Here is a 27,831-nt window from a genome sequence, read left to right as displayed (position 1 = left end):
ATAAAAGAACCAAAAGTAAAGGTTAGACTAAGGGGTAGCATTAATTTTCTGCATTTCTAATTATGTCAGTAGAAGGTCCTCACAAGTGTGTGTGTGTGTGTGTGTGTCTTTTCTTGCTCTTACCGCTATGGGGCGGATCTTTGCGGTAAAATACATGTCCACCTCTTCGCCTGTGCCACAATGACAGATGAAGCGTGTTTTTATCGGAAGGACGTCTCCTAGCTGTGGGATTTCAGTGATTGCTCTGTGTTAAGGCCAGGCGCAGAGCGGAATGGCTTTAATGGAGAAACCGGCGGCCGGGAAGCTCCTGCTGGACGATACGGTGTCGCTGACGGCGGTAATCGAAGCGAGTCAGAATCTCCAGTCTCACACGGTAAGAGGAATTCACAGCCTGATTATTAAATTACAACCTAAAATGAAACTGTCACCAACACGACACGCAGCTATAATAATAATATTATTACTATTATTGTTATTATTATTATTGTAAACGAGGTGTGGTGAAAGGGAAACAGGAGATACCCATACCCGCATACTACTCTACTAAATAGTGTGTCAAAATAGTACGCCAAAAAGACAACTGTGGTTCCATAACACACACTACTTAGTTCTGTAGTATGCGGTTTGGATCAGAGCCCTGTGCATGTTCCTATATTGCGCACAACACAACCTTTTATATAACGTAATATTTATATTTAGGTTCAAAGGCGGTTGTACAAACTGAATATGAAGCGACAAAATGAATATTTTTGAAAATATCAGTTTTTTTTCTAACGCTAGCTGTCAGTGATGGCTAGCTAAATCATGTGAGTGCCATAGCGACCTAGCATGTTAATGTGTTTAGCTAGCTAGCTTGGTAACCATGACAATTTCATTTCACGAAAATTAGCTACATTGCCAATTAGGTAGGGTTTAAGTAACGTTAAACGTCAGCACTACCAAGCTAAAAAGGAAAAAAAAGTATAGCTATTTAGCCGGGTTAGTTAGCAAGCTGGGTCTTTTAATATGTTGGCAACAAGTTGGCTTGCTGGCTAAAGAAATGATTTTAAGACTTGTTTCAGCTATTTGTTAGTCGTGCTCGTGTTTGTGTAACTTATTATTAAACACACAGCCTGCTGGGAAGCTACCTAGCTATATGACATTCACATGATTAGCCTGCTGGAACACTGATGACTAGCTAACTCTGAGGAAGCTGTGATGCAGATAAACTGCCACGATGTTTCCCAACAACTCAACCAGCTAACAGCACATTTCACATATTTATATTTTCATATATATATATATATATATATATATATATATATATATATATATATACATTTTCTGTAAGCTGTGTGTTTTTTTCTGAGGATCCTACATGTTGCAACTCTTTATTGCTGTAAATAATGTACTTATACACACTAAAAAAAACAGCATGTAAACATACAGATCACAAGAATGTGTGTGATGTTTAATATCACTTGTGCAAAATGTTCTTCTCTTAATACAGGGAATTATTAATGAACAAAACATCACTGTATTACTCAGTAATGAGAAAAGCCTCTTGTTCTTTGATGTAGTTTTGTAGTTTGTTAGTGTATGCTTCCAAATAAATTGTGTGACTACCTTCAGAAATTAATCCCAACCTACCCAGAGCCAAAAAGGGATAAGCAAAAGTTTGTAAACTTCTAGATGAAGGACGTTCATGCCACATTAGAGCCTGTTATAGCTGGACTTTGACCTTCAATTTATCCTCCTTTCCCTCTTCTAAGTCATGCTGTGCCAAATGCGTCACAATCACAAACAAACTGGTATTACTACACGGGGTTAAAGGACTAGGTTGGCAAAAATCAAATGTTTCCTTTACACCAAATGTAGGTGATCGGCAAGATCAGATTTTGAAGTTTGCTTCTTTAGTTTTGCTAACAAGTAATGAACGTCTTCTCACCTAGTATTTTCCACGTATACATGCTTAAACATGCTATATACATGCTTCAGATGACAATGATAACCTACATAATCTCAATTTCCAACTATTTTTGTAAAGTATCAGTTACAGATTTAAGTTTAAAGTGGAACTACGCTATCATCTGCATAACTTCCAGATTTCTTGCACAATTCAACCTTCAAACAATGACACTGGGTTGTGCTATGAAGAATTTCAGGTTGTCCAAGATGGCTGCCTCTATAACATTACAGTATTATTAATGTTTATAAGTAAGGAGTAAAACACCATAGGGCATGCTGTTACAGGAAAATAAGCCACGATGGGGTGGGATGTAATCCAACGCAAAGCAAAGTTACTGTTACAACCACAAAATTGATGATTTTCCTATAACAGCACGCCCCAAAGTGATTGCTAACAATTTTTTTAGTAATTACAGAACATCACATCATACTTTTTATTCGTTTATAGTTAAGATTAATGTGGTGTAACGTCCACAAGACAAGCTAGTTCTTGTTATCAAAGATTTATAGAAGCTATAAACGGTCATTCCCTCAGAATGACAACAGCCTCTTTTTTCTGTTCTCTTGAAGTTAATAAGACAAAAAAAAAAAAAAACATGGCATGTCATGTTACTGTATAACTGGAAAGTGCAAAGTTTGGCAGAAGACCTACAGACTATTACAAAGTGCTGAGACGGGAGACTATTAAATGTTAAATAAACGTTTCCCTACAGAAATCCTCACTATATCAGTGATTATGTTCGTTAAATAACAATACTCTTTTTTTAAATAAGTTTATTTTTAAATCTTAGACTATGTGGAGAAGCCGGCCAAGTCACTGTGAATGAGCTGTTACTACAGAAATGATAATGTATAAGAATGAGGGCAGTAACATTAACAATTTGGGACAAAACTAAAGCACATTAAACATGTTTGGGCATTTCAGGGGAAATTGTGCAAATGTGTTTTTAGCCAATTATAACTATGAGGAAGTAAATCCTTTGCAGACATACATAGCTGCTTGTGCATAGTCATTACCTTTCATACATATTGTTATGCCTCTGTGGGTTTTTATTTAATTCTTCTCTTTTCATCGCCAGGAATACATCATCCGTGTGCAGAGGGGAGTCTCTACAGAAAACAGCTGGACGGTAAGTTAGTGTCGAGTTAAGAATCTGTATCATGCATCCTTCTGTTTGAGTCATGCAGCTGGAGGCTAAGTCTTTGAGGTCACTGGTGATTGATAATGTGAGTTAAATGCCATGGATGCATGTGATGTTGACCGATACACACAAATCCTTAAAGCACACTGCCATCAAACCTGAGACGTTTTGCATAGTTTAGCATAAACGAGAGGAGATTCTGCAAGTTAATGCATAGTTTAGCATATAAGAGAAGACTCAGTATGGCACCCATTGATTTTAGTTATGTGATGGAAATCTTAGGATTGGCTGTACTTCAGTTTAACTTCAAATTCATCCCAGACTGCACAACTCAAAATAAAAGGATGTATGACTTCTATGACTTATACCGCAGTGCTGTTGAATTCTCTAATCTGACTGGTCAAAAGGTGTTGCTTAATTTTCTATAACAGCATCTCAGTATTACAGTAGTGCCAGCTGTACTTCAGGTTTATATTAATGCATTTGTTCTAATACATTATTGCTTCTATAGTAACAACTCCCTCACAGGGACTTGTAAGGCAGACGCTCCACATAATTTAAGACTAGTAGTAAACAGATTTTTAAAAATGTGCTGATGTTTAACAAACTATAATCGTTTACATGGTGAATATTTCTGTAACGAGGTGTTTATTTACTGTAAGTGATAATGGGAACTTTTTTCACAGATGTTCCACAACATTAAATGTAACTATAAACTGAGTTTGTTTTATTAAAGAAAGTTGGTGACGCCATCACGCTAGCACGTCCTCTAACAGCATTCCCTGTCACGTTTTATTTCTTACTTAACCAACAGCAGTTACAGAAGTTATATAAAGAATGATGATGAAAGCAGACCAAATCAGGCAGCTTAACTAGGCTTTGTTCCTTGTTTGACCACTTCAGTCTGTTTAGGATAATTCATTAATAATCATCTTATTTGTCCAGAAGCTCTAATTAAACCCTTAATCCATCTGTTTTCAACCCTGGTCCTGGCGTACCCTCATAGTAACCTAATATGTTTCTGTTTTGCCTGCTCTAACACATCTGATTAAACTAAAGTGTTTATCATTAAAGTGATAGAGGTAAAAACTGTCTGCAATTTTTCTTAAAGTAGTTTGATTCAGTTTTGCACTGGAGCTACAAGGCAGACGTAATTAACTCATAAAGAAAACATTGACAGGTTAGTATTGTATAAACAGCATGTCTTCGTCATTATTCACCTGCCTTAAGCCATGTTGTATTGTTCAGTATCTCAAATTGATTTGCTTATGTGGTTTCTGAGACTGTATGATGCTGTTACTTATAACAGTGGACAACGATGCCACTCTGCATCAGTCTCATGTGAGGAAAAACCTGTTTCTCAGAAGTGATTCTGATGATATATAGTTCTGATTTAATCTGGATATTTAAAATTTCTATAATATTACTAAGCCAAACAGTGTGTCCTGACTTTTTGATGAACATATGACTATTTAGACAGATTGCATTTGCTAAACTGGTGTCTGTTGGCTTCAATTACCTGTTACATTAGGCTTGTCATTCTACTGCAAAACTAACAAAACAGACTTCATGCATCAAACATATCTTGGTTTATTGACTACATTTGGGTTAGGGGAAAACTGTGTTTAACAGGCTCTTTCCCTGAGCTTGTGTGTGGATGTGTTACAGCTGAGAAAATCCCCAAAGTATGAAGCACATGAGTACTCAAGGACCAGAGGGGAACTACTAAGAAATCCGTGACTCAATATGTTTTTGCTTTCTGATACTTGCAGGTGATCAGGAGATACAGTGACTTCGACATGCTTAATAATAGTCTGCTGGTGAGTAAAACCACCAAATATTTTATATTTTTGTAACTTGAAATTCCTGGCACTCCGGCCACAGTGTTGAAAGCATGACCAAATGATGTTTCAGCATATTTTGCTGACCCTCTACAAACACATTTCCCATTCAGTCCCGGAAAAACACGTTCCAGTAAAAGTGATTGTAGGCATATTTTTTCTGTCTTTTCTCCTACTCAACAAATACTCATTTCTTGCCTCAGATCTCAGGCCTGAACCTGCCACTTCCTCCTAAGAAGTTAATCGGAAACATGGACCGTGAGTTCATAGCAGAGCGGCAAAAAGGTCTACAGGCGTATCTGAACTTTCTCACACAGCATCACATCCTCTCCAGCTGTGAACTTGTCAAAAAGTTCCTTGACACCAACAATTATTCTGCAAACTACACAGGTATGTATGTGCAGAATTTGGGCACACATCACATGTGAAGCAAAATAGTTCATTAACGAGGATTCATTATCAAATGACACTGTTTTCATGAACTGATCTACTGAGTGTATGCAGAGTTATGATGCAGTGCAGTAATTTGGTATTGTGCAAACAGTTTGATTTTAATTAAAGAAAATAGCATTGGGGAGGAGGTGAAGGCCACACTCCTTCATTCAGACTGACAGCCACAAATGTCACACCCCAACCACTGAGACTGACAGGCACAGAAAAAAAAGACAGAAAGAGAGAGGACATGCACAGTGCCTCTATTAACATTTATCTCTGTTGTATATTTCCATTTATCCTTGTAGATATCTGCCTCTATTAATGTTTAACCTTTATAACTTGTCTATTAACATTTCTGAATAATACCTGAATAACACCTGTAATAAAAAGAGCTGTATCACACTTTGATACAATTCGCTCATGACTGCCACTCAATTTTTGCCCAATAAACAATGTTTTGAGACTGGTGAACTGATTGTAATAGATGGAATCTTTACACCTCAGGGTCTTTTTGCATGTTCTTATAGAATTAATTTGTTTGGCTTCCTTGTTTTAGTGCCCTTTACAATTCTAGGACAGAACATGCTAAGTAAGGGATAACACACAACAGACCATGCTGTTATATGAAAATAATGCAACCGGGGGTGGGGGGGGGAATTACAATGTTCAATTTATTAATGAGCGACACGACATGTCGCACATTTTTAGATTTCATGTTGTGGAATGTCTGAGAGACAAGTTAGTTCCTGTTCTCACCAAGTTATAGCTGTGACAAACATTCATTCCCTTACCAGTCTCTCTCTCTCTCACTCTCTCTCTCTCTCAAAACACACAGCCTGTCATTTTACAGAGAAAACGGAAAATGCTTACAACCAAGATTCCTTCCATAAATATTAAATAAATTCCTCTGAACAAATAAGTCCACCACATGAATGATTTATGATTATAACAAATTACTTTATTAAAAAACACTTTTCAAAATTATGCTTATAATAAGTCTTCAGTTACATGGCGCGTCCACCATACAAGTCCTTATGTATGAGCTGTTACTATGTAAACAATAACATATTACAAGGAGTGCATTAATATTAACCTATTGTTCATGTTACAGCTGGAATTACTGTCTGAGCCGTGCAGTTCTATGAAAATAATGCACCTTCTGACCAATCAGATTCAAGCACTCAACTGCACTGTGGTGTATAACCTAACTATCTTCACTTATCTTTTTTCAGAAATCGCCTTACAGCAAGTGTCCATGTACTTCAGATCAGACCTGATATGGGAAGTGGTTGAGCCTTTAAAAGACATAGGTAAGCCAGAGCAGATAATCTAACTATTAATGCTGATGCCGCAGGAAACCATATAAAGCCATTTTCTGATCCAGCTCAGATAAAACCAACTGCATGCACAGCCAGAATTCATCAGCGTCAGGTCTTTGAGTGCCCCAGTTATTGAGTTACAAGCGTGAGATATCTGACAGTACATTATACTCTTTCATATAAGATGAAAATCCATAGTTATTGTTTGAATTCAGGAGGCATTTATGAGCAGAATTGAGCAGTATTTCCAGTAAGACAGCTTTAATGGTTTTTATTGGCTTTGTTTCTGTGGTTGTAAAAATATTTGCTTTGTTTAAAGCCTTTTAAACTTTGTTTAAATACCACATAAATTTCCATACACATTTCTAAGCGCTTTTCAAAGAGGTTGAGTACTTGGCAGGCTCAGGCCATGGCCACCAGAACATTAAGGGTGAGCTGGCATTTAACCTAGCACTTTTCTATTGCTTTTGCAGTGCTTTTGTAAAATACTTGTGGAAGAACATTTACTATATTTGTCTGTGCTGTGCATTTGTCCATTTCGCAGATTAGTATTATGGCTCTGCACATTTCCAACGTAGATAGATGCAAAGTAGCTATCTAAGTAGCTATCTTAGAGAATGCAAATATCACCTCTTGTTGCTTCTGATGTGTGTATTTTTATTACCCCATCTGTGTTCTCAGTGTATTTTATTATCTAATCTTTGTATTTTGTTATCCAGCCTGTCAAAAATATACAGACAAGCCAGATTGTGTTTGCATACTAGCTACTATGCAACAATAAATATACATGCTTCTCTCACTTGATTAGCTGCTGGCTCTTGTCTGTCACTGTGAAATTGACTACCAATTCTGACCCAACAACTCTGACACAGCGCTGAATTACTATTACAGGACTGTCAGGATGACTCACAGCCATTCGAAAACATCATGTTATAGAGTATTATTGTTGTCCCATAACCCTTGTCCCATTTTTTTTTCTATGCACTGTAGTTTTAAGTTCATACTTGCTTTGCTTGCTTGTTTGAAGAAAAGGAAGGATCCTCTTTTTCCAAGCAGACAGTCAGACAGTCAAACTCAGTGCAGAATGTGAATGTATTTAACCAGAAGGCTTTTTCAGCTCATCAGTCTTGTAACCCTTTTGTTTGTTTGTTTGTTTCTTTCTTTCTTTCTTTCTTTCTTTGTTTTTTGCCAAATATGAACTCATTTTTGTGTGTGCTAACACTTAATCTAATCAAAGTGAAAGTTCCTAAATGGTGACTCGCTAAGCTTGCTTTTGATGCTCCTCACAGATGCTAGCAAGGGTTTATGGTTGGAGCCAAATGCATGTGCAGTGCCAAAATAAACGAGTACAGCTGCAGTTCTTATTTGGAAGGATCCACATAATCAATATGCACACCACAGTACAATATTTAATTCTATTTAGGCAACAAACATGGCTGTATGCATACAAAGCACACATGGTGTGCCCTACATGCACTTTCTGTATATGCACTTTGTCATTCCTGGTGAAGGAGATGAGACATCCTGCTCCTCAATGCTGACGCTTTTTATACCCACGCCACTGAATGGCAGAGGCATTATGTTTTCAGGTTGTCTGTCTGTCCATCCGTTTGTCCAGCCATGATATCTTAAGAAAGAGTGGTTGAATGTTTGTAGGATTTATAAGGAATTATCACTGTAACCAGCAGATGAACTGATTAGATTTTGGAATTGATCCAAATAAGATCAAGGTCACAGCAAGGCCAAATGTTTGAAATGGCCGTTTCCTTTTCTTCAATTGCTTCCTTCCTGTTTGTCAAACAGAGATGTTTCTTACACATTCATCTTCAGGAACTTAAAGCCCATTATTGGCTAGCTACAATTTTTGCCATTGGTCTGTTCGTTTGTCCGTCCTTGCATCAGTCCTTGCATCTGTCCATCTATGTGTATGTTCAGGTTTTCGTAAGAGCAATATTTTAAGAATGAGTTGTTGAATGCGTGTAGGATTTTCATGGAATTATCACTGTAACCAGCAGATGAACTGATTAGATTTTGGAATTGACCCAAACAGGGTCAAGGTCATAGCAAGGTCAAATGTCTGAAATGTCTGCTTTTCTTCAATAGTTTCCTTCATGTTTAAAGTATATTTTAAGGATATTTCTGTCACACAAATTAATAACAAGAAGCACTTGACTAGACACAATGCCGCTGGTGTTGAGTTTGATTTGTTTACCTCTTTTAATGAATAATACTGAATCATTGGCTGCTTTACATGCTTTAAATCCTCCTCTATTCATTGGATTATTGACCCCATATCATATCAAAGAAGTTTTGTTTTTGTCCACAATGACCCAGCTTTCCACAAGACATTGTGTGTTTGAGTTTATATCCCAAATTAACATTTGTTCAAGCAAAAGTTTGAGCCTGTCTGATGAATTTAACTTGAGACCTGGAGCAAATGATAAAAAGCCAGTGAAGTGATTATAAGTATGAGGTTTAGAGACTTGAGTTGGAACTGGCTTATTTCAACCATTATTTCATTTATTTAAAAGAAGACTAGGAAAGCCTACATGTAGTCTGACATTCGAGAATTGGTTCACGGTATTACAGCAAAAGAGTGGAACTTGAGAAGCATCAGAGACGCCTTAGGTTTTTTCTCTCCATATTCCCAGATTGTGATTAATCTCTGTTTGTTGGATGTACATTTCCATTTTCAACAATCTGGCTTCTCAGTTCTCTTGAACCATGTTTCAAGTGTACACTGTCACCCAGTTTATGGATGTTGAAAATGGCTCTTCTAGGCCAACCTGCTTGGCAGTCCTACAAAACCTTACAGTCTGACTGTAATGAGCCAATATTACAGTCACCTTAACCTTTATAAAATGTTTTTTTTTATGATTAAATCTTGCTGGGAATTATTTTGATTGTGCAAAAAGTCAAATTGTGAAAACTGTAATTTAATTGGTCTTACTGCAAACTTTTAGAAAACAGGGAGCTTAAAATCTCATTGAAAAATCTGAGTTAGTATTAAACATGTGACAGTGAAGAGTTATTCATACAGTGTCAGAGCCAATCATGCTCAACAGGTCAAACAAGGAGAATGATGGATATTGGGTTGGATGTGATTTTAATTTGCATATTCATATTCATGTTGTCTGGCTTCATGGTGGCGCAGTGGATAGTTCACCACCTAACAGCGCCTGAGTCCCTGGTTTGATCCTGAGCTTGGGCTATGGTTTGTGTGGTGGTTGTGTCTCGCATGCTATTCAAGGGGAGTGAAAATATTTTCATAATTGTTTGATGTACTCATTAATAATATGGTTGTACATAATTTTTCTGTTGTGCTTTCTCATTATTGACCACAGTGAGTAACCATTAAAAGTAATAAAATGATGCACTTTTTGACAGGTTGGAGATTACGAAAGCGGTACTTCTTAGTTAAAAACAAAGAGCAGCCCAAGGAGCGACAAGTCTTAAGCTGGGTGAGTTGTGTTTTTACCCCAAACATTCAAATGCATGCACAAACACACTTTCCATCAACTCAGTGTAATCCTGTACTGTGCTCCATTATTGCTTAATTCTGCTCGTTGTGCAACCTTGATTTTGCTCAGATCCACTAAGAATATTTGTACAAATCACCATTCATTTGTCTACACTGACTAAATACTTGGCTCATATGCAGCTTCCTCATAGATATTTTTACATGAAGTTAAAAAAAAAAAAAAAATCAGCAAAAATCCGATTACACTTTATTTTTCTGATGTATTGTCTCTTATTTCAGGTCGATTTCGGTCCTGATAAATTCTTATCAGACAAAGATCTGCAGTCCATGATGAAGCTGCTCCCATCCCTGGCTGTAAGTCTTCAGTTTGGATCATGTGTGTTAAAGTTTCCAACTAATACTGAACTGAAACTTTGGGTAATCTCTATGAATGAACCTGGGGGTTCCCACAGTTGTGTTCGGCCATTTAACCGTTAGAGATTGATATTTTCAACTGGCTGCAGATGAAGCCAATTGTGTCACTTCCTGTTGGGTCTCTTGTGCAGTGGATTTCCAGAATGCACAAAATTGTGTAAGCATGTGGACAAACACAATTCTCTGGTTTGTGACTCAGAAAAGCCTGACTCTTCACAATAGCAGTGTTGTAAGTTCCTTTGGGATGGAAATGCTGACGCAAAAATCACCACAACTTGTTCTAGAAATTTGATGTATGAAACTATTCTCATACAGCATAGTCCGGCAAGTCATTATTCCCAAAGTATTTATGAACTTATGAACTTTTGAACTAAAATGGGCAGAGCTAGTATTTGGGTAATGCGTTTCACCTTCACCCATCACAGGGCTGATGTCACTTGTCTCCCACATGGCTTTTATCAAAACTATCCACATTTGTGTGATCTCTCTGAGTCTGGGCAACCTAGAGAATAAAACCTAGTGAGGGTTGACTGATCGTACTTCTCTGTTATTGTGCTAATGTGTTTAGTTCTGCTTGAACGCTGTATCAGGATGGGAGGGATGTTGATCAGGAATACTTACTAGAATATTAGGCAATGCCTTGAAAACTCTCAAATTGGTCTAATCAGTGAATTCAGCTGGTTTTTAAGCAGTGAATTGTATATCTTCTGTTGTTGTTGTTGTTGTTGTTTTTAATTCAAAATGTGCTGGATGAAGCTGATTGAGTACATTTTGGATCATATAGGCAACCATTATACCACAGTGCTGTTGAATTCTCAAATCTTATTGGTTATAAGGTATTCATTAATTTTCTATAACAGCAGCTCTGACTGTGAATGCAGTGCTCAGTGTAATTCAAATCACAGGTTTATTTTTAATGTGTATGTTCTAATACATTATCGTTCTATAGTAATAACTCATTCACAGAGACTTATAGCAGTATAGCAGATGCTCCACATTATCTAAGACTTACAAAGGAGTCTCCAGTGTCACCATGGGAGTAATTTGCACTTTTTATTTTCTTAATTACATGACAAACTGTTTTGAATAAAATTGAGCCTGGGGAGGGAACAACTGCTATAGTGTAAGTGATAACAGGAACTAACTTGACTCTTCCATGTTCCACAACATTAAATGTAACTATAATTTGATAAAACGTATGACGTCATTCATTAATAAACAAAAAAGTAGTTGGCATAGTTGACATATTGCTGTGGTATAAGAGGAATATAACACTGCAGGGTGTCCTGTTACTGGAAAATAATTCATTTCAGGGTGGTAATGGCCCTGCTCTGTGCATCACATCACCCAGTTATGTTTTATTCTTTAATAAGTACATTTCCTGAGAGTTTAATGTTTTGTGATGCCATCCATAGCATAATTTAGACCATTCACCATTTTGCACTACTGAATGTTTTAATTCTCTGAAACTAAGCTGATTTATTAAAAATCCCAGCTTTACAAACCCGATAGTTAGAGCTCGCCTATATTTTTCTGACTCCTAAAGAATTTTCTGGATGAGTACTTATTATTATGACAATTCAGTCCTTCCTCTATACAGTCTTTCGGTCCATCTGATCATGTGAAAGAATGAGGGAGTGGAAAACCTCATGACTGTGTTTGATCAGGCGAATGTAAAATGCCTTTGTTCTGCTGACAAAGAAAAGGATTATAGGAAACTTCTCTTTCAGTGCAGGCCTACATCCTGTCCTTTCAAATCATAATGGTCAGGTTTGTAACAGTCCTCTTTGTCAGTCTCAGTGAAGGAGGTGTGACCTCTGTACCTGGAAGTCTCAGTAAAGGAGGTGTGGCCTCAGTGTCTGTCAGTCTCAATGTGGCCTCTTCACCTGTCAGACTCAGTGAAAGAGGCGTGCCCTCTGTGGCTGTCAGTCTCAGTGAAGAAGGCATGGTCTTTGTATCTGTCATTCTCAATGAAGGAGATGTGGCCTCTGGCTATGGCTGTTAGTAGCATTGAAGGAGGCATGGCCTCTGTCAGTCTCAGTGAGGAAGGTGTGGCCTCTGTACCTGTATCTGCTGTCTCAGGGAAGGGATGTGGCCTCTGTCAGTCTCAGTGAGGAAGGTGTGGTGTCTGTCAGTCTCAGTGAGGAAGGTGTGGTGTCTGTCAGTCTCAGTGAAAGAGGTGTAGCCTTTGCTAATCTCAATGAAGGAGGTGTAGCCTCTTGTCAGTTTCAGTGGAGGAGGCATGGCCTCTGTGCCTGTGATGTATCAAATTGAATCATTGGCTGTTTATGATTCAATATTGACAATGATTCTTCTTAGAAAGAGAGATATAATACACAGCCATATGGTTCACTCTCTTTTATGTAATAATGAAGAACATAAAAATGTTGAACCTCTGCTATGTGTAACTTGTGCTTTTGCTGTCTGTTTGACTTTTAGCACCCATATATCTGTCCAGTCACCTATGCTTCTACTATTGAGTCCTCAGCAGTAGTAATCAGAATTTTTAATGAAAAAGGCACACTTAGGGATCATATTTGCAAGGTATGTGTCATTATAATGTATATTACATTTCTTTATTGCTACCAAATTGTTTACAACCTTCAGAAGGTTTTGTTATACCTATGTCTACCAAGTTAAGCTTTGTTTTTAAGCTTTAATTAATACTTTAATTTCTTGCGTGCTGATATTTTAGGTAAAGCCAAAAGAAGCATTCCTGAAGAAGTATTGCAACCCTAAAAAGATCCAGGGTCTGGAGCTCCAGCAGATCAGGACGTACGGGAGGCAGATTTTGGAGGTTTGGCTTGATTACATTTTTGCCTCATGATTTAATCAAGGGTAACTTTACTGTTTATTTACAGTCTACTACTACTACTTATCTATTTATTTAAAGTATAAACAGTCTTATCATGCATGTGGGTCAGTCTCAGCAAATCTTTTGGGCATGTCCAAGATTCACTTGTCTCTCATTCCGCAGATTGGTTGTGCCAGTGAGTCCTGTTGGAGCTCATTTGGTCCAAATAACAATTTATTAACCATTTCCTTCATACTTCTTAATTGTAATGCTAGCTAGCTTACTTAATACCAAGCTAGCTAGTTTCTGCAAACAGTTGCCACCATTATCTTTGACGAATTAAAAATCTTTCCAGTTCATTTCATTCTGGCAAATAAGACAGCCACACTGAGCAAAATTAGCAGAACAAAAAAAGCTTAATAGCTGTTAACCCACCTTTCCTGCTTATTAGTTGTGCAGTGAAATCTTCTAAATAACTGGCAAAGATGCATTAGATGTGATTTTGTGTCATTCTCCCATCCTCAGCCATTGGGTTTGTTTAAGCCTACTTGTCCTTTACACCTGGATGATGCAGGGAGAATTTCTACCTATCAAGTTGTATACCAGATGTGGTGTTAAAACTAAGGGCTTATTTGGTTTGTCCCTCTGGGAAAACCCTTAGATTTTGTACAGGAAAATACAGGAAAATCCTACAAGTGGAACCCTTTTAAAAAGATGAAACTGGTAGTTTTTTTTCCCATTCGGCCTGTGGTATACTCTCAAAGACTGCTTGAGAGTATACCACAGGCCGAACGGGAAAAAAAATGTTGTTTGTAGTGTCCAACCAAATGTGTTGTGGGTATATTTTGACACCATCTTTTTTCCAAAACACAGCAAGTTAGATCCTGATAAGATAAAAAATAAATAAATAAATAAATAAATAATAAAAAAAAAACAGTAGTTGGTATTTTGTAAGTATGGAAAATCATTTACTTCAGTATCTTAATAAAACAACTTTTGTTAGATCACAAGTAAATTACATCATGATTTTGAGATAATGGGACATAAACTAATAACAATGAATGGTCATTTGTAATGGACTGAGTGAGAATAATGCTGTCTACACAGTTAATTTCTGTCGTTCCTGTAGTTAAATGTAACTCTTTGTTGGTATTTTTTTCCCTCATGTTTGATTATCTCCCTTCTTTATCTTGATTTAGGCCCTGAAATTCCTCCATGATAAGGGTTTTCCATACGGGCATCTCCACGCCTCAAATGTTCTAATTGAGGACAACACATGCAAACTGCTGGACATAGAAAACTCCATCCTGGGACTTCCCTCTTACTACCGGCCTTATGTGACCCAGTTCAGGAAAATTAACGTAAGAACTTGATTGCAGTTACACAAAGATAACATTGATGATCAAAAGAAAATTTTGTATTTTAGTGTATTTCTCAATGTTTTGGGTAAAATATAATACACACTCACGTTAGTATGTCCTGATAATCTTTATACAGTGTACTGTGATATTTAGCATGTAAAATATTGCTATAATGGACACTTCATTTCATATCACTACTCCTGTGTTTCATTTGGGGCTACGCTGCTTAGGTAGGAAGCTTTCTTTGACAGGATGTGTGCTCTTAGAATAAACTCTGGCCAATTTAGAAAGGAGGAAAAGGACAGCTGTTTTATAGGCCTCCTTATTTTAGACACATTTGAAGGAGCATTAGGTATAAACTTTCTATTTTAAAAAAAAAACTGTCATACTGGCTGGGAAATAATTTTATGGCAATATAGTATTTTCTACAGTATTGTAAAATGTTATGATAAATGGTTATGGAATTATAGTGATGAGAAGGTAATCAGCCTCTAATACATAATATTTACAGTGAGTAACTACATAGAGCTTTCCCACTACTGTAATACTCGAGCAAGTGCCTTGTCTGAAATCATTAATTTCTTTTCCATGATAAGAAGAACCAGTTCTGTTCTGTCATCAAAATATTATGGTTTGGAAACAAGGAACCGGTGATGTCAGCACTTAGCGTCAGGGTCAGTTAGTTGTCAAGTTATATATATGATCGCCTTAAACAGTGCGAATACTTTTTTAACAAATACAGCCCATCAGTCACATGATTTTCAGTTGTGGTCACCATATTTGGGACCGAATTTCTGGCTATTAGCTCTTCTCATCTTGGTGAAAAGGCTTCCACTTCATAAATGATTTGCTTGTTGGCTTCCCAAGTGGCACAGCTGTCTGTTGTTTTATTCTGTAGTCACGAGATAAAGTTTACGAAGATAAAGTAATGAGATCACACTTACATCAGCACTACCCAGTGGAAAAACACATTTATTACTGTACTTCAGTAATATATGTAGAGATTTGAAGTATTTTAATGCAATGTACTATACAACCCCCTTTTTCTATATTATAGAAAAATATTTCTATTATAAATAAGTATATTATATTTATGTGTTTATTATGCAGACCACAGAGAGCATTGACGTCTACTCGTTTGGTCACTTGTTGTATGAAATGACGTATGGCAGGCCTCCCGATGCTGTTCCTGTGGATCAGTATCCTTCTGTGCCCTACACTTCAGTCGGTCAGTAAGGAAAAAATCTGTTCACTCACATATTTTTTAAATAATTTTTTTAGTTTAAGTCAAATAACTAAACACGTGTACTGTAAGTGTGGTGATGACCTGTCTGTATTTCTCTCAGTCTCGGTCCTGCAGTCCATCCTGTCCACTGAGGCATGTAAAACAGGGATGCCCACAGTTCCTCAACTCTTACAGACACCGTGAGTAGCAGTCCATTGTTCTGCCACTGTTGTTTAATTGTCATTGAAAAAAAATGACAAATGTGTGCTTTTCTGCCCTCACAGACTATTCAGTGATGTGCTCCTTTTCAACACAGAGAAAGCTCAGTTTAAGGTAATTGTACTTTTTAACATGCACACTGTAAAGAGTATATATTTGAATGTTACTTAGACCACATCGCTGTTCAATTCTCTAATCTGATTAGTCAGAAAGTGTTAATTTTCTATCACAGCAGCTGCAAAGAAAATCACAGGTTTTTATTATTTAGCTTGTTCGAACACATTTTCATTTCTATAGTAACACTTTGTTCTCATGAACTAAGGCTATTAATAAACAGATTTTAAAAAAATGCTGTTAATGTGCTGTTGTCACATTTGTGGAAGGAGTCTCCAGTGTCAGCACTTTTAGCATAGGAGAGTCTTTAGGACAGAGAACTTTGCACATTTTTTGGTAACATGACAAGCTGAAATTCTTATTAAAAAGTCTTATTAACTTCAAGAGAGAAAAAAAGAGGCTGGTGAGAGGACAACTGTTTATAGTTGCTGTAACACAAGCGATAACAGGAACTAACTTGTCCTGTGAATGTTAATTGTGACTATAAATGGTTAAAAAGTACAACATCTTTATTAATAAATGAAAAATTGAAATCATTGGCAGATCACTGTGGTATTAGAGGAATAAAACACTTCGGGACACACCCCCTGTCGTTGATTATTTTCCAATAACAGCACTCCCTGTTGTGTTTTATTCCTTACATATACACACATTTAATAGGTTTACCTGCCTTGTAGCTACTCTCGTTGTGTCAGGTAAACCTTATATATATATAGATGCACTTTGTAGGTATACAATTACTGACAACCTGAATATGATGCTATTCAGAATTTTCCTGTATTTACAGTACAGCAATTCATTTGATTCACCATACAAATCATTTCTATCTAAATAATGTCCAAGTAAATGTATGTGAGCATATTAAGGATTTGCAATATATTATAATTGTATCAGTTTGCCATGGTGTGTAGTGGTGTACTCTTATGTCTTATTCATGGTCTTTGTTGAAAACAGTGCCTTACATTAACCAGGTTATAGTTGTTTAAACACAGTTATTTGATCAGAAACCCTAATCCAGTGTCTGAGTGTGAGAATCAGGTGATTCTGATTAAGGCTGCAGCATAACTCCAGTTTTATGCGAGGCAAGTGAAGAGGCAGTTAGCTGTACACTGGCACTCCAGACATTACTACATATTACTGTAATATGAATCGGTCAGTTTCAGGAGAACAGAGCTAAGCATAATGAGAGAAAAGACATAAAAACTTGGTTAGATAGAAATCTCTAGCTTGGTTGACAGAAATCCAGATGTTCTCCAAAACACAGCTAAAGCAGAAATATTGATGCTGGAAGTCTGTTCACAATGAAGTTGCTGATTTCATTCTAGAGTTTAAAGGTAAATTTGGGATAACCCTTATCATATGATTCCCATTTAAGTACAGTAACATTACAGCCAAAATAAGACATACTAAGACATGGTGCTTAGAAGTTAATTCTTTCAGAACCTCAAGATTGGAACACCCTGGTTCTACATAAAAGCTAAATCATATTTCCCAGATTTATCGAAGCCACACTGACTGTCTAAATTATAATTTGACAACAAATTTATTAAACTGTACATTATAATCATATATTGTTTTTCATCCCTAAAATATAGATCACTTCCAAATTGAAAGAGGCCTTGAAATTGTCCAAAGAGTGTTTGGAAAAACGTCTCCAAGAGGAACAGAGAGCGGTTAGTGTATTATGAAATTTTAATTTTGCATGATGTGCAGAACACATAATTACATATAATTGATTTGCTGGGTCTTATTAGTGCTAACCAGAGTACTGGCACTGGTGGTTTCCTCTGTGCAGGTTCAGCAGCACAGAAGGCTGACCCGGGCACAGTCCCACCACGGCTCTGAGGAGGAGAAAAGAAAGAGGAAGATCCTTGCCAGAAAGGTATGCACACATTCAAACAGCTACCAGAAAGCGTTCATTTAAAAAATATGGATGATGAATGGAAATTTATATATACTACAAATAAATTGCTTTATGCTGCCCTCAGAAATCCAGACATTCTGCTTATGAAAATGAGGAGGACATTTCTGTCAAATACAACAACAACTCTGGTAAGTCAATTTAAAACTCTGGTGAGCCTTTTATTTAGTTAATTGCTTCATTTAATAATTATGGCTTTTTTTATGGATTTTTTTTTTTTATTTAATGCTTTCACCAGTGTTTCAAATGGTGTGTATATACACTGCCTGGCCAAAAAAAAGGTCGTTGTTTGGGTTTAAATAAGCAAATACTTAAGAGCCTATGATTGGATCATTACTGCAGTGATTAATATGTTTCAGCTGGCAACAGTGCTTTTAACCTTAACTGATGCAGTGTGTAGCTTCTCATTTCTTGAACAACCATGGCAGATTACGTATCCTATGGTCGTGGAAAAGATGTTACTGAAGGGGAAAATTGTTGGCCTGTATCAAACAAAGAAAACAACTAAGGAGATGGCTGAAATCACTGCAACTGGGTTATGAAATGTCCAGTGCATTATTAAAGCCTGGAAGGATAGTGGTGAACCGTCAACTTTACAGCAGAAATGTAGTCAGAAAAAAATCTTGAATGATCGTGATCGAATATCTTTAAAACGCTTGGCGATGTCACATCGTAAAAAAAATCAACAGGAGAACTTATGGCTATGTTTAACAGTGAAAGTAAGAGCATTTCCACACGCACAATGTGATGAGAACTTACAGGATTGGGACTAAACAGCTGTGTGGCCACAAGAAAGCCATTTGTTAGTGAGGCTAATCGGAAAAAATGACTTCAAATTTGAGCATAAAGACTGGACTGTGGAGCAATGGAAAAAGGTCATGTGGTTTGATAAAATCAGATTTACCCTATTCCAAAGCAATGGGCGTGTCAGGGTAAGAAGGGAAATGCATGAAGTGATGCACCCGTCATGCATAGTGCCTACTGTCCAAGCCACTGGAGGCAGTGTTATGATCTGGGGTTGCATCAGCTGGTCAGGTCTAGGCTCAGCCTCATTATGTGGCAGTAAAATGAAGTCAGCTGAGCACCTGAATGTACTGAATGACCAGGTTATCCCATCAATGGACTTTTTCTTCCCTGACGGCACAGGCATATTCCAGGATGAAGATGCTAAGATTCATCAGGCTTAACTTGTGAAAGAGTCGTTCAGGGAGCATGAGGAATCATTTTCACACATAAATTGGCCACCACAGAGTCCTGACCTTAACCCCATTGAAAGTCTTTGGGATGTGCTGGAGAAGACTTTACGGAGTGGTTAGACTCTCCTGTCCTCAATGCAGGATCTCAGCCAAAAATGAATGCAACTCTGGATGGAAATAAATGTTGTGAAGTTGCATAAGGTTGTTGAAACAATGCCAGGACGAATGTGTGCCGTAATCAAAGCTAAATGCAGTGCAACAAAATATTAGATTGTGCGACTTTTTTTTTTGGCCAGGCAGTGTATGTGTGTATATATACATATACACACACACGCGCGCGCGCACACACACACACACACACGTGTATGTATATATATATATATATATATATATATATATATATATATATATATATATATATATATATATATATATATATATATATATATAGAGAGAGAGAGAGAGAGAGAGAGAAATGTTTGTATATTTTCACCTCAGCTTTTCATCTGTTTCTCCTGCTTTCTCCTGCATACAGTATATTGCTTGAGGATCTGTAGTAATTATGAGTGATTCACACAGGATAAGAGATGGCTCTATAAATTAACAGAGAATCGTCTTGAGATTGCGAATTCAATTCCCAGTGAGCACAGTTGACTCTGCTCTCTGGGTGGAATTGATGATATGAAGCTGACCAGTCACAGCCATCTGTAACCGCATGTATATGGAAGAGGGCCATTAGCTCTTTCCTCTGAGTGTGTTCAGCTGCACTGTGATGTGGTGTGTACAGCAGTTTGAAAAGATGCAGTGGCTAGCTTCACAGGTTGTGGAGGAAGCATGTGTTTCCATGTGTACTATGTAGCACCTCATATCTTTAAAGCAAAATGGATGACCTTTATTACAACTGCTTGTTGTAATGCTTGTGGAAGTACAGGTTGTGCTTGAGCATTAGTATATTACTGCACATTACCTGTATGTAGGCTATACCTGTACTGGGAACTCAATAACCTACCTAAAACCCCAAAAACCATTGCATCTTTGACAAGTCATTTCATGCTTCTTGGAGTGTCTCCATACTTCCAACAAAGCTCAAAGAACAATGTGTCAATTTGGACATGATATCTATTACCTGGGGTTATTTCTAAAAGTAGGGTTTATTTCTATAGTAGATAAAAGATGGCATAACCTTTCCAGACACAGAAACATGATTCAGACAGCAATTCCCAGGGATATACTGGTGATAATTGCATTATTATCCCCACTTCCTCTTGTAAAACTAATCCCATCCGAATAGGGAATATGCTGAACCAACCAAATCTGATATCATATGATCATATGATCTACCAACCAAATTGGTTGCAAATCAGTTACAAACAGCTTGTACAGCTTAGCTTTTGTAAAAACATGGTTTCTGAATGGAAGTGTCAGTCAGATCAAGTGTTGAAATTTGTTACCTGTGTGTCCATTTTCCAGGTTCAGGAGCAAGTTCCCCACCTACTTGTCCTTCTTCTCCTACTCCTCCACCTGCACCAGGTAGTCACAGTTTTATAAATTCTTATATTTCTGAACATACACTCTTCATACTCACTGGTTGTTAGTAAGTGAAATTATCTGAAAGCCATTAGGTACTATATTTTCCGGACAGTCTCTCCAGAGACACCTGTAAAGAGTCACTTTAGAGATCCCAGGTTAGTTAACCCAGGTTGGTGTTTAGTGCCATAGTTCAGAGCTGTTTTGTTTCCTGAGCTGAAAAGTTAATAGAGGGAATCTCTACATTGCAACAGAGGGAATCTATATAACATAATGTTTATTTATATTAGTGTTACGGTAAATCTTTCTTTTGCACCTGGAGCTGCAAACTAACGTATTTGCTGGAGCCCTGCTTACCGTAAAACCCTAACAAATTGGCATACTAAAAATATCTACAAGCAGCTAACTTGTATAAGTTGCAGCAGCCACTAGAGGGCAAAAAAACCTTTTGTAGTCCGGAAAATATGGCAATTAGAAAAAGAGTAGGTTTCTTCCAAATTAGATCTCTTCAGGTTTACTGAAATTATATTCGTTCAGAACTTCTCATTCTCATTCTCAAACCCAGTCTTAGTAAAACTAATCTAGACTCTTTTTATACACACAATACACATCAAATACGTTGTGTATTTTAATACTTCTTGTATGAAAATGAAGAGTAACATGTATCTGCCTCTTTTTTCCCTCCTGTGCTGTCTTCAAAGTAGAGCATGCACCATATTGAACATGTTTGGGGTAAAGTAATCCAATACTAAATTATTTCTGTTATAAAGTTGCAGTGTGTCCTTCCTCAGTAGCAAATAAGGAAGAAAATAATGGCATATGGCATACGTGATACTTATAGTAAATGTTGCTATCCATCACCTGACGTGGTGTTTATTTTACTCAGTGAAATGTTATACTGTGATTACAAATCAGACCTACTGAGAAGGGTTAATGCAACTTTAAGACATCACAATCTGCAATGGCCTGCTCAGCTGTCCTTGACTTTTTAAATATTCTTTAGAACAGATGGTGGGATATTTAAAATATTTTGGTATTAGTAAGATCTGACTATACAGCATGTTTCAGTGCGGTGGATTTTTTATTTTTATTTTTTTTGTGAGGAAACATCATTAATTGTGGTGACTTTGGGCATTTTTAAATATTTTACGTATTTTGCTGGTGTGGTTTGATGTAGAATAAAAGAAATATTAATCGGGGCATCAGCTAATATCTAATATCTAATAGCTTTCAATATTTTAGTCATAAGTTTGATGGATCAAGTTTGTAAATCTGGACAGAGAGCACTATTACAGGTTGCATGCCGGGTACTTTGTACCCACATTTGGCACTCAGTAGTGCTTTGCTCACTTCCTGCAAAAGAAAAGTCCCATGGCAGTGGGCATATCGTTATGAATGTTTCACTGCTGCTGCATGAATGTTAGCCCACATGGTAAATGCATCAATCTGCTTAGCTTTAGATGTGGCATGCAGCTGTGTTTAATCCTTAAGCAAATTTTATTTGTTGCAACAAATGTGCCCTGCGTTCACACTAGTGAGCGGCAAAGCAAACAGCCTTCACTGTGATTCTGGAAAATGGACAGATTGATATTTTTAAGATATTTCAGACAACCAGACAGAATGTGGGTACAAGCATAAAACTAGCATTCAGTATGTTATTTGTTATGTTATGTTGTATTCACTAGTGCAGTATTGCTTTTCTCAGGCTGTGCATTTTTGTAATTTTGTATCCTTGCTGCAATTTGTTGCATTTTGTCTGAGCTCAGCATGCATTCTAAAAATGGGGGTCACTACCATGATCAATCAGTCTTGATTGCTAGCAGCAGAAATAGGCAGGCAAAAGCTAAAGGTGTTCAACCATATCCCCCAAAAAATGATGCTGAACTTCTTGAAAATGGTTGGCAGTTATAGCAAAAGATGTTAATACCCCCTCTTGTCCTTTTCCTTTTCTCAGTGCGTATAAAAAAATCCATGCATATAAAAAGTATAATGATTAAGTAATCTGACCTTTCATTATAATCAAAAGTTGAGAACAGTTAGCAAAGTCACACATCTGTATATCTGTATAATAAAAATATGTGATTCCCTAGCAGTGGCTACCTGGCTTTTCTCTGCATTAGCATAGTGGCTATGCTATTAGCTAGTGAGCCCATTAGCTTTGGTCTGACATGCACTGTGAATTGTGGGACCATTTACACACAGGTGTGTGTGTGTCTCTCTAAATCATGTCCAATCAGTAGAATTTGCCACAGGTGGACTCCAGTCAAGTTCTACATCTTAAGATAATCAAAGCAGACAGTATGCACCTGACCTCAATTTGGAGTGCCTTAGCCAAGGGTCTGAATACTTAGCTAAATGAGATCTATTTTAAATTAAATCTATAATTCAATAAATAGCAAAAAACTAAAGGGGTCTATATACTTTCTGAACCCACTGTACGTCCATAGCAATTAACACCTAAACAAGCAAGCTAGCTACACTGTATAACCTACGTGATACACTAGTTGATGCTGTATTATGTAATGAATAATATGTCAATCTTATTGCATAAAGTCTTTTGAACCACCAACAAAGCCACTCTGTGAGGAAAAATACAGGATGTTGTTTAATTACTACCACTTTTCAGTGTATGACGGGCTGCTGTGCTAAATGTCTGCTTCCCAGCAAGCTATGCTCAGAAAGCCATGCTGATGCAGTCTCCGTTCTCTTGCCGTACACCTCTCAGTGATTTTCAAATTTGCAGAGTCACGAAAGAACAAATCCAAATGATTGCCTTGATTTGCCATGGGTTGTTTCCGTATTTCCTCCAGTTTAAACTCTTTTAACTTGTGTCTGGTTCCTATTGGCCTCACTTTCAGCAGATTTTGGCAATAGAAAGCACAAATAAAGCAGGATGTTCAAACTCATGGCTTATTACATTATTATATTATGGTCTCTCACTCTCTTGCTCCCAATTGGCTGCCTGTCACAGTGGAATTTAAGTTCTTTTGTGCCTAATGTTGGAGTGTGATTACGTTTGATGTATTTGAGCTGGTGCATGAGGTATGTGTACAAAATTACTGCCAACACCCCTGATGCAACACTAACTGTGATTTACAGGACTGTCAGGGGAAGTTAAAGCAGCTCAGGAGCATCAAATTTTAAAATATTGTTTGATCCCACACAATAATTCATTTTTTCTTTTTCATTTTTAACAAAAGATCATATGCACTTTAGCTTTACAGCTTATTACGCCTTTATTACTTTGTGTTCTTCAGTAACTACAATGAAACTTATAGGAAAGGTAAGGAAATGTCTGTAGTTAGAACAAAGAGCAATGTAAGTCTGGATCTTGGTAGTTTAGGAGGTTAATTCAACAAAACTAACCATCCTATAATATATTTTAAATTAAAGTAGTGGTGGCAGTTATAAATTTTGGGTACTATAAAAGTGGTGGCAGTTATAAATTTTGGGTACTATAATTCCTTATTTAAACGCTAGCTGGATCAATCATGCCCACATGCAACTACAGTAGTGGTCATGACACCTACAAGAGGCAAACTTGGGCCAGAATGAACAGCTTGTTGCCTTCTGATGTGAACGCAGGGTTATGTGGGTTATTTGTGCATCCCTGGTCTCACTAACATTTGTTATTTGTTCATCGCAGGTGTTCAGCCAGTGACCCTTCCACCACCTCCACCACCTCCTCAACCTTCTTTAGGGATTGAGTCTAACCCTCCGTCCCTCCATCCTCCTTCCGTTAATGGCAAGGGCCGAAGCGCCCTCCTGAGCTCCATTCAGACCTTCAGCAAAGACCGACTGAAAAAATCGGAGACCAATGATCGCAGCAATCCGCACATCTGAGCAACACTTTTTATGGTCCTTAGTTCTTATCGTGTGCAATTTGTCCTTGGCCCTCTTATCCGAGGCTTCCAGGATCTGATCTTCAGGAGTGCAGAGATGTTTTAAAACTGGACTGCTGGGGGAAACTATTTTTAATATTTCACTCCCAAATCGGCTGCAGATCAGCAATGGTGAGGCTAAAGTGTGGGGTATCTGTGCTGCTATACAGGATATGACCTTGGAAACTGCATTTCAGCTGTCAGGTTTATGAATTGGACTTGCATATTTGTGGTAAATAATCACACACACCCTACAGCAATGTTCCTAACCCCCATAAAATCAGCCTTCAGCTGCAGCACATTCATCATGTGGTGTTTTCAAGCAGCTTACAAGAATTTGGGTTATGTTTCAAACAGAAAGACCTTTTTTAATGCTTTGACTTTCACTTTTGGGTTTTACTTAAAACGTTGTGTAGGTTTTATCTTTTTAATCCGTTGCATAATGTTATAGTACGTTCAAATCACGCCGGAACTGCAGTAATTATGAGATGATTCAGAACTCGGCAGTGCAATAGTGTCCAGAATCGCTATTTTGACATCTACGATAGCTAGCATGTTGACTAAACCAATTTTTAATGTCGTTCAGTGGTTGGTTTTAAAAATGGAAGCTATGTTCTGCAAACAAAAATGCTAAACAAGACTCTACTCTTAAGTAGATAATTCAGTGAGCCTTTGTGCCTTTGGAAGAGAGCACTACCATCAGGATAAAAATGTTTCACCATAGGGTAAATGTGCTCAGTCAGAATAACTTTATATTAGGTTCACGAGTGGCGTAACACAAAAGCATTCAGAAAAGCGTAGTGAGTTCAAATCCTGATGATGCCACAGCCATCTGTGGCTGGGAACCAAGGGAGCAAAATTGGCCATGCTCTCTGGGTGGGAGGGATGGCATACTCTATCCCCCCTATCAATCAGAGTGACACTAGCCAATCTTAAGCATCTGTGAGCTCATGTATGCAGAAGAGGGTAGAAAACACTTTCCCCAAATGCACTCTGATGCACACAGCATCAGTGGTAGTTCATAAAGATGCGGTAGCTGGCATCACGTCTCGGAGGAAGCACGTGTTTGACTTCACCCTCCCCAGGTGGTCGCTGTTGTGTGATAGTTGAGAGCTAGCTAATGGGTGGCAAATGATGAACCTGGGAGAAAATGGGATAAAAATATTTAAAAAAAAAAAAAAAAAAAAAAAGGATAACTTTGTATTGACGAGTGGACCCAAACCGTGCCAGCAAAATGCCTCCACAACACAATGTTTTTCCTTTAATTTGTCTTTGTAGAAGTCAAAACTCATAATTATTATTGTAGCCTGACATGATTTTATTTTTTTTTGGGGGGGGGGGGGGGGGGGGGGGGGGGTTGTGTTAAAAAAAAAAAAAAAACCACTCTCTAAGTGCGTTTACATCATGTCAGGCTACAATAATAATTATGAGTTTTGACTTCTAAAAAGACAAATTAAAGGAAAAACATTGTGTTGTGGAGGCATTTTGCTGGCACGGTTTGGGTCCGCTCGTCAATACAAAGTTATCCTTTTTTTTTTTTTTTTTTTTTTAAAAAGAAGAAGCATGTTGGGGTTTGTGCCACATTTTAACCATTGTGCCTATACAAGACGATTGCTATAATTCCCAATGCCAGATTTAGGAGCTGTATCTCATTCTCCTAACAGCAGTGTGAATTGTTACACAGTTTTACAATCAAGCCTGTACAAAAATAGTGGATATTCCATTTGATCAGATTGCTAATGCTGAACCAGTGCATTCAGTTAGGGACAAACGTCCAGCTTTATTGGTCAGGTAAAGGATTTGTAACCAGTCCAATAAGGATGAGTTTATTGTTATAGGATTATTTTATTGCTTCTTTCACCTTGTAGCTCCAGTGCATAACAAATATAGCTAACAAGTAGTGGAAATATGTCTAACCCCAAATGTTTTCCATAAATATCTGCCTCAAAGTACACACAGTTCTTAAGACTTGCCAATGTGATTTGGGACACAGTATGATTTACTGTAATCTATAAACAAAAGATTTTGTATTCCTTAGTGCAATTTGATATCATGCCCTCCCCTAGACCCCAGCAAAAGTTTGAAGTTGAAACTGCTACTTAGTAGCGCCACTGTTTATTTAAAAATATGATTAGAAGTAAAGGTGTGCATCAGGAATGGGAACCCCCCAGACCCACTAAAAAGTCAATGGAGTGGGTGGACACATTGATTAACACTGATTACAGCATTCATTCATTCATTCATTCATTCATTCATTCATCTTCAGTAACTAGTTTATCCTGCTCATGGTTATGGTGGTTTAAATTACAGATTTTGTTCATATTTTGGGAAAAAGAACAATCAAAGTTTATTAGAAAATTTCACTAGCACTTGCAAACAAATATAAGTGCAGATGTGGGTAGGATTGCTCAAACTTTCAAACTTTCTGCGGTAGCAAGCAGGAGTGGTCAGAAATTCCATCAGGAGTGGGCTGAAGCACAAGTTCCCCTTCCTGCAGAACAAAAAGTCGTACCTGATCCAGCTTCTCCTACCAGGGCAAAGTCAAGCCAAAAGTCCAGGAGGTGGAGACATCAGTGTGTTTCAGGCTGGATACTATATCGGACTTATATAGTTATAATGTATAACTACATAGGACTATATAGAAATGAACTATGATAAGTATTTGTGGTGCAATTGACTTCTATTACTTGTTGCATTATCCTTGTAACTTCAGTGCAAAAGTAAGGAATCAAATGTCAGACCAGCTGACCAACTACAATTAGGATGAGCAAAATTGTGTTAATTCTATTTTTTGCCCAAATGTTCCTTAAGAAAATGATGCAGACTGAGACGTGTACAAGTAAACATGTAGTAATGTTCTGATAAACCATGATCAGGTGATTATCGTGACCTTGGCACATTGGATATTATGGCCCCTGCTGGACTGCACAATTGTAGCAAAGTCCTCTTCCACTCTCTGTAACTCTCAGCCCATCTGTATACACACCCATACATGTTGCACTGCAGACTATAAA

General features: G+C 37.5%; 1 protein-coding gene across 3 annotated transcripts; it reads left to right on the top strand.

Moving 5' to 3' along the window:
• The first annotated feature begins 123 nt into the window (after positions 1 to 123).
• On the top strand, positions 124 to 26,032 carry pxk (PX domain containing serine/threonine kinase). Of its 3 annotated transcripts, none has more exons than XM_026932654.3 (19): positions 124 to 373; positions 3,027 to 3,077; positions 4,862 to 4,909; positions 5,134 to 5,320; positions 6,598 to 6,675; positions 10,072 to 10,145; positions 10,445 to 10,519; positions 13,019 to 13,123; positions 13,275 to 13,376; positions 14,573 to 14,734; positions 15,845 to 15,962; positions 16,081 to 16,159; positions 16,244 to 16,292; positions 17,888 to 17,965; positions 18,088 to 18,174; positions 18,281 to 18,344; positions 20,880 to 20,939; positions 21,641 to 21,668; positions 24,583 to 24,721. In XM_026932654.3, the coding sequence occupies exons 1-18, from the start codon at positions 272 to 274 to the stop codon at positions 21,655 to 21,657; spliced, it is 1,536 nt and encodes a 511-aa protein (XP_026788455.3). In that variant the 5' UTR covers positions 124 to 271; the 3' UTR covers positions 21,658 to 21,668; positions 24,583 to 24,721. The 3 variants fall into 3 exon arrangements, with proteins under 3 accessions (XP_026788455.3, XP_026788454.3, XP_026788452.3); XM_026932653.3 differs by having other exon boundaries at positions 21,638 to 21,668; XM_026932651.3 differs by lacking the exon at positions 21,641 to 21,668 and having other exon boundaries at positions 24,583 to 26,032.
• Positions 26,033 to 27,831: the final 1,799 nt, after the last annotated feature.

This window comes from Pangasianodon hypophthalmus, chromosome 20, assembly GCF_027358585.1.
Source record: "Pangasianodon hypophthalmus isolate fPanHyp1 chromosome 20, fPanHyp1.pri, whole genome shotgun sequence".
NCBI classification, from domain to species: Eukaryota; Metazoa; Chordata; class Actinopteri; order Siluriformes; family Pangasiidae; genus Pangasianodon; species Pangasianodon hypophthalmus.
Note: the sequence above shows the minus strand (reverse complement) of the source record. Positions and strands in the feature narration are given on the sequence as shown.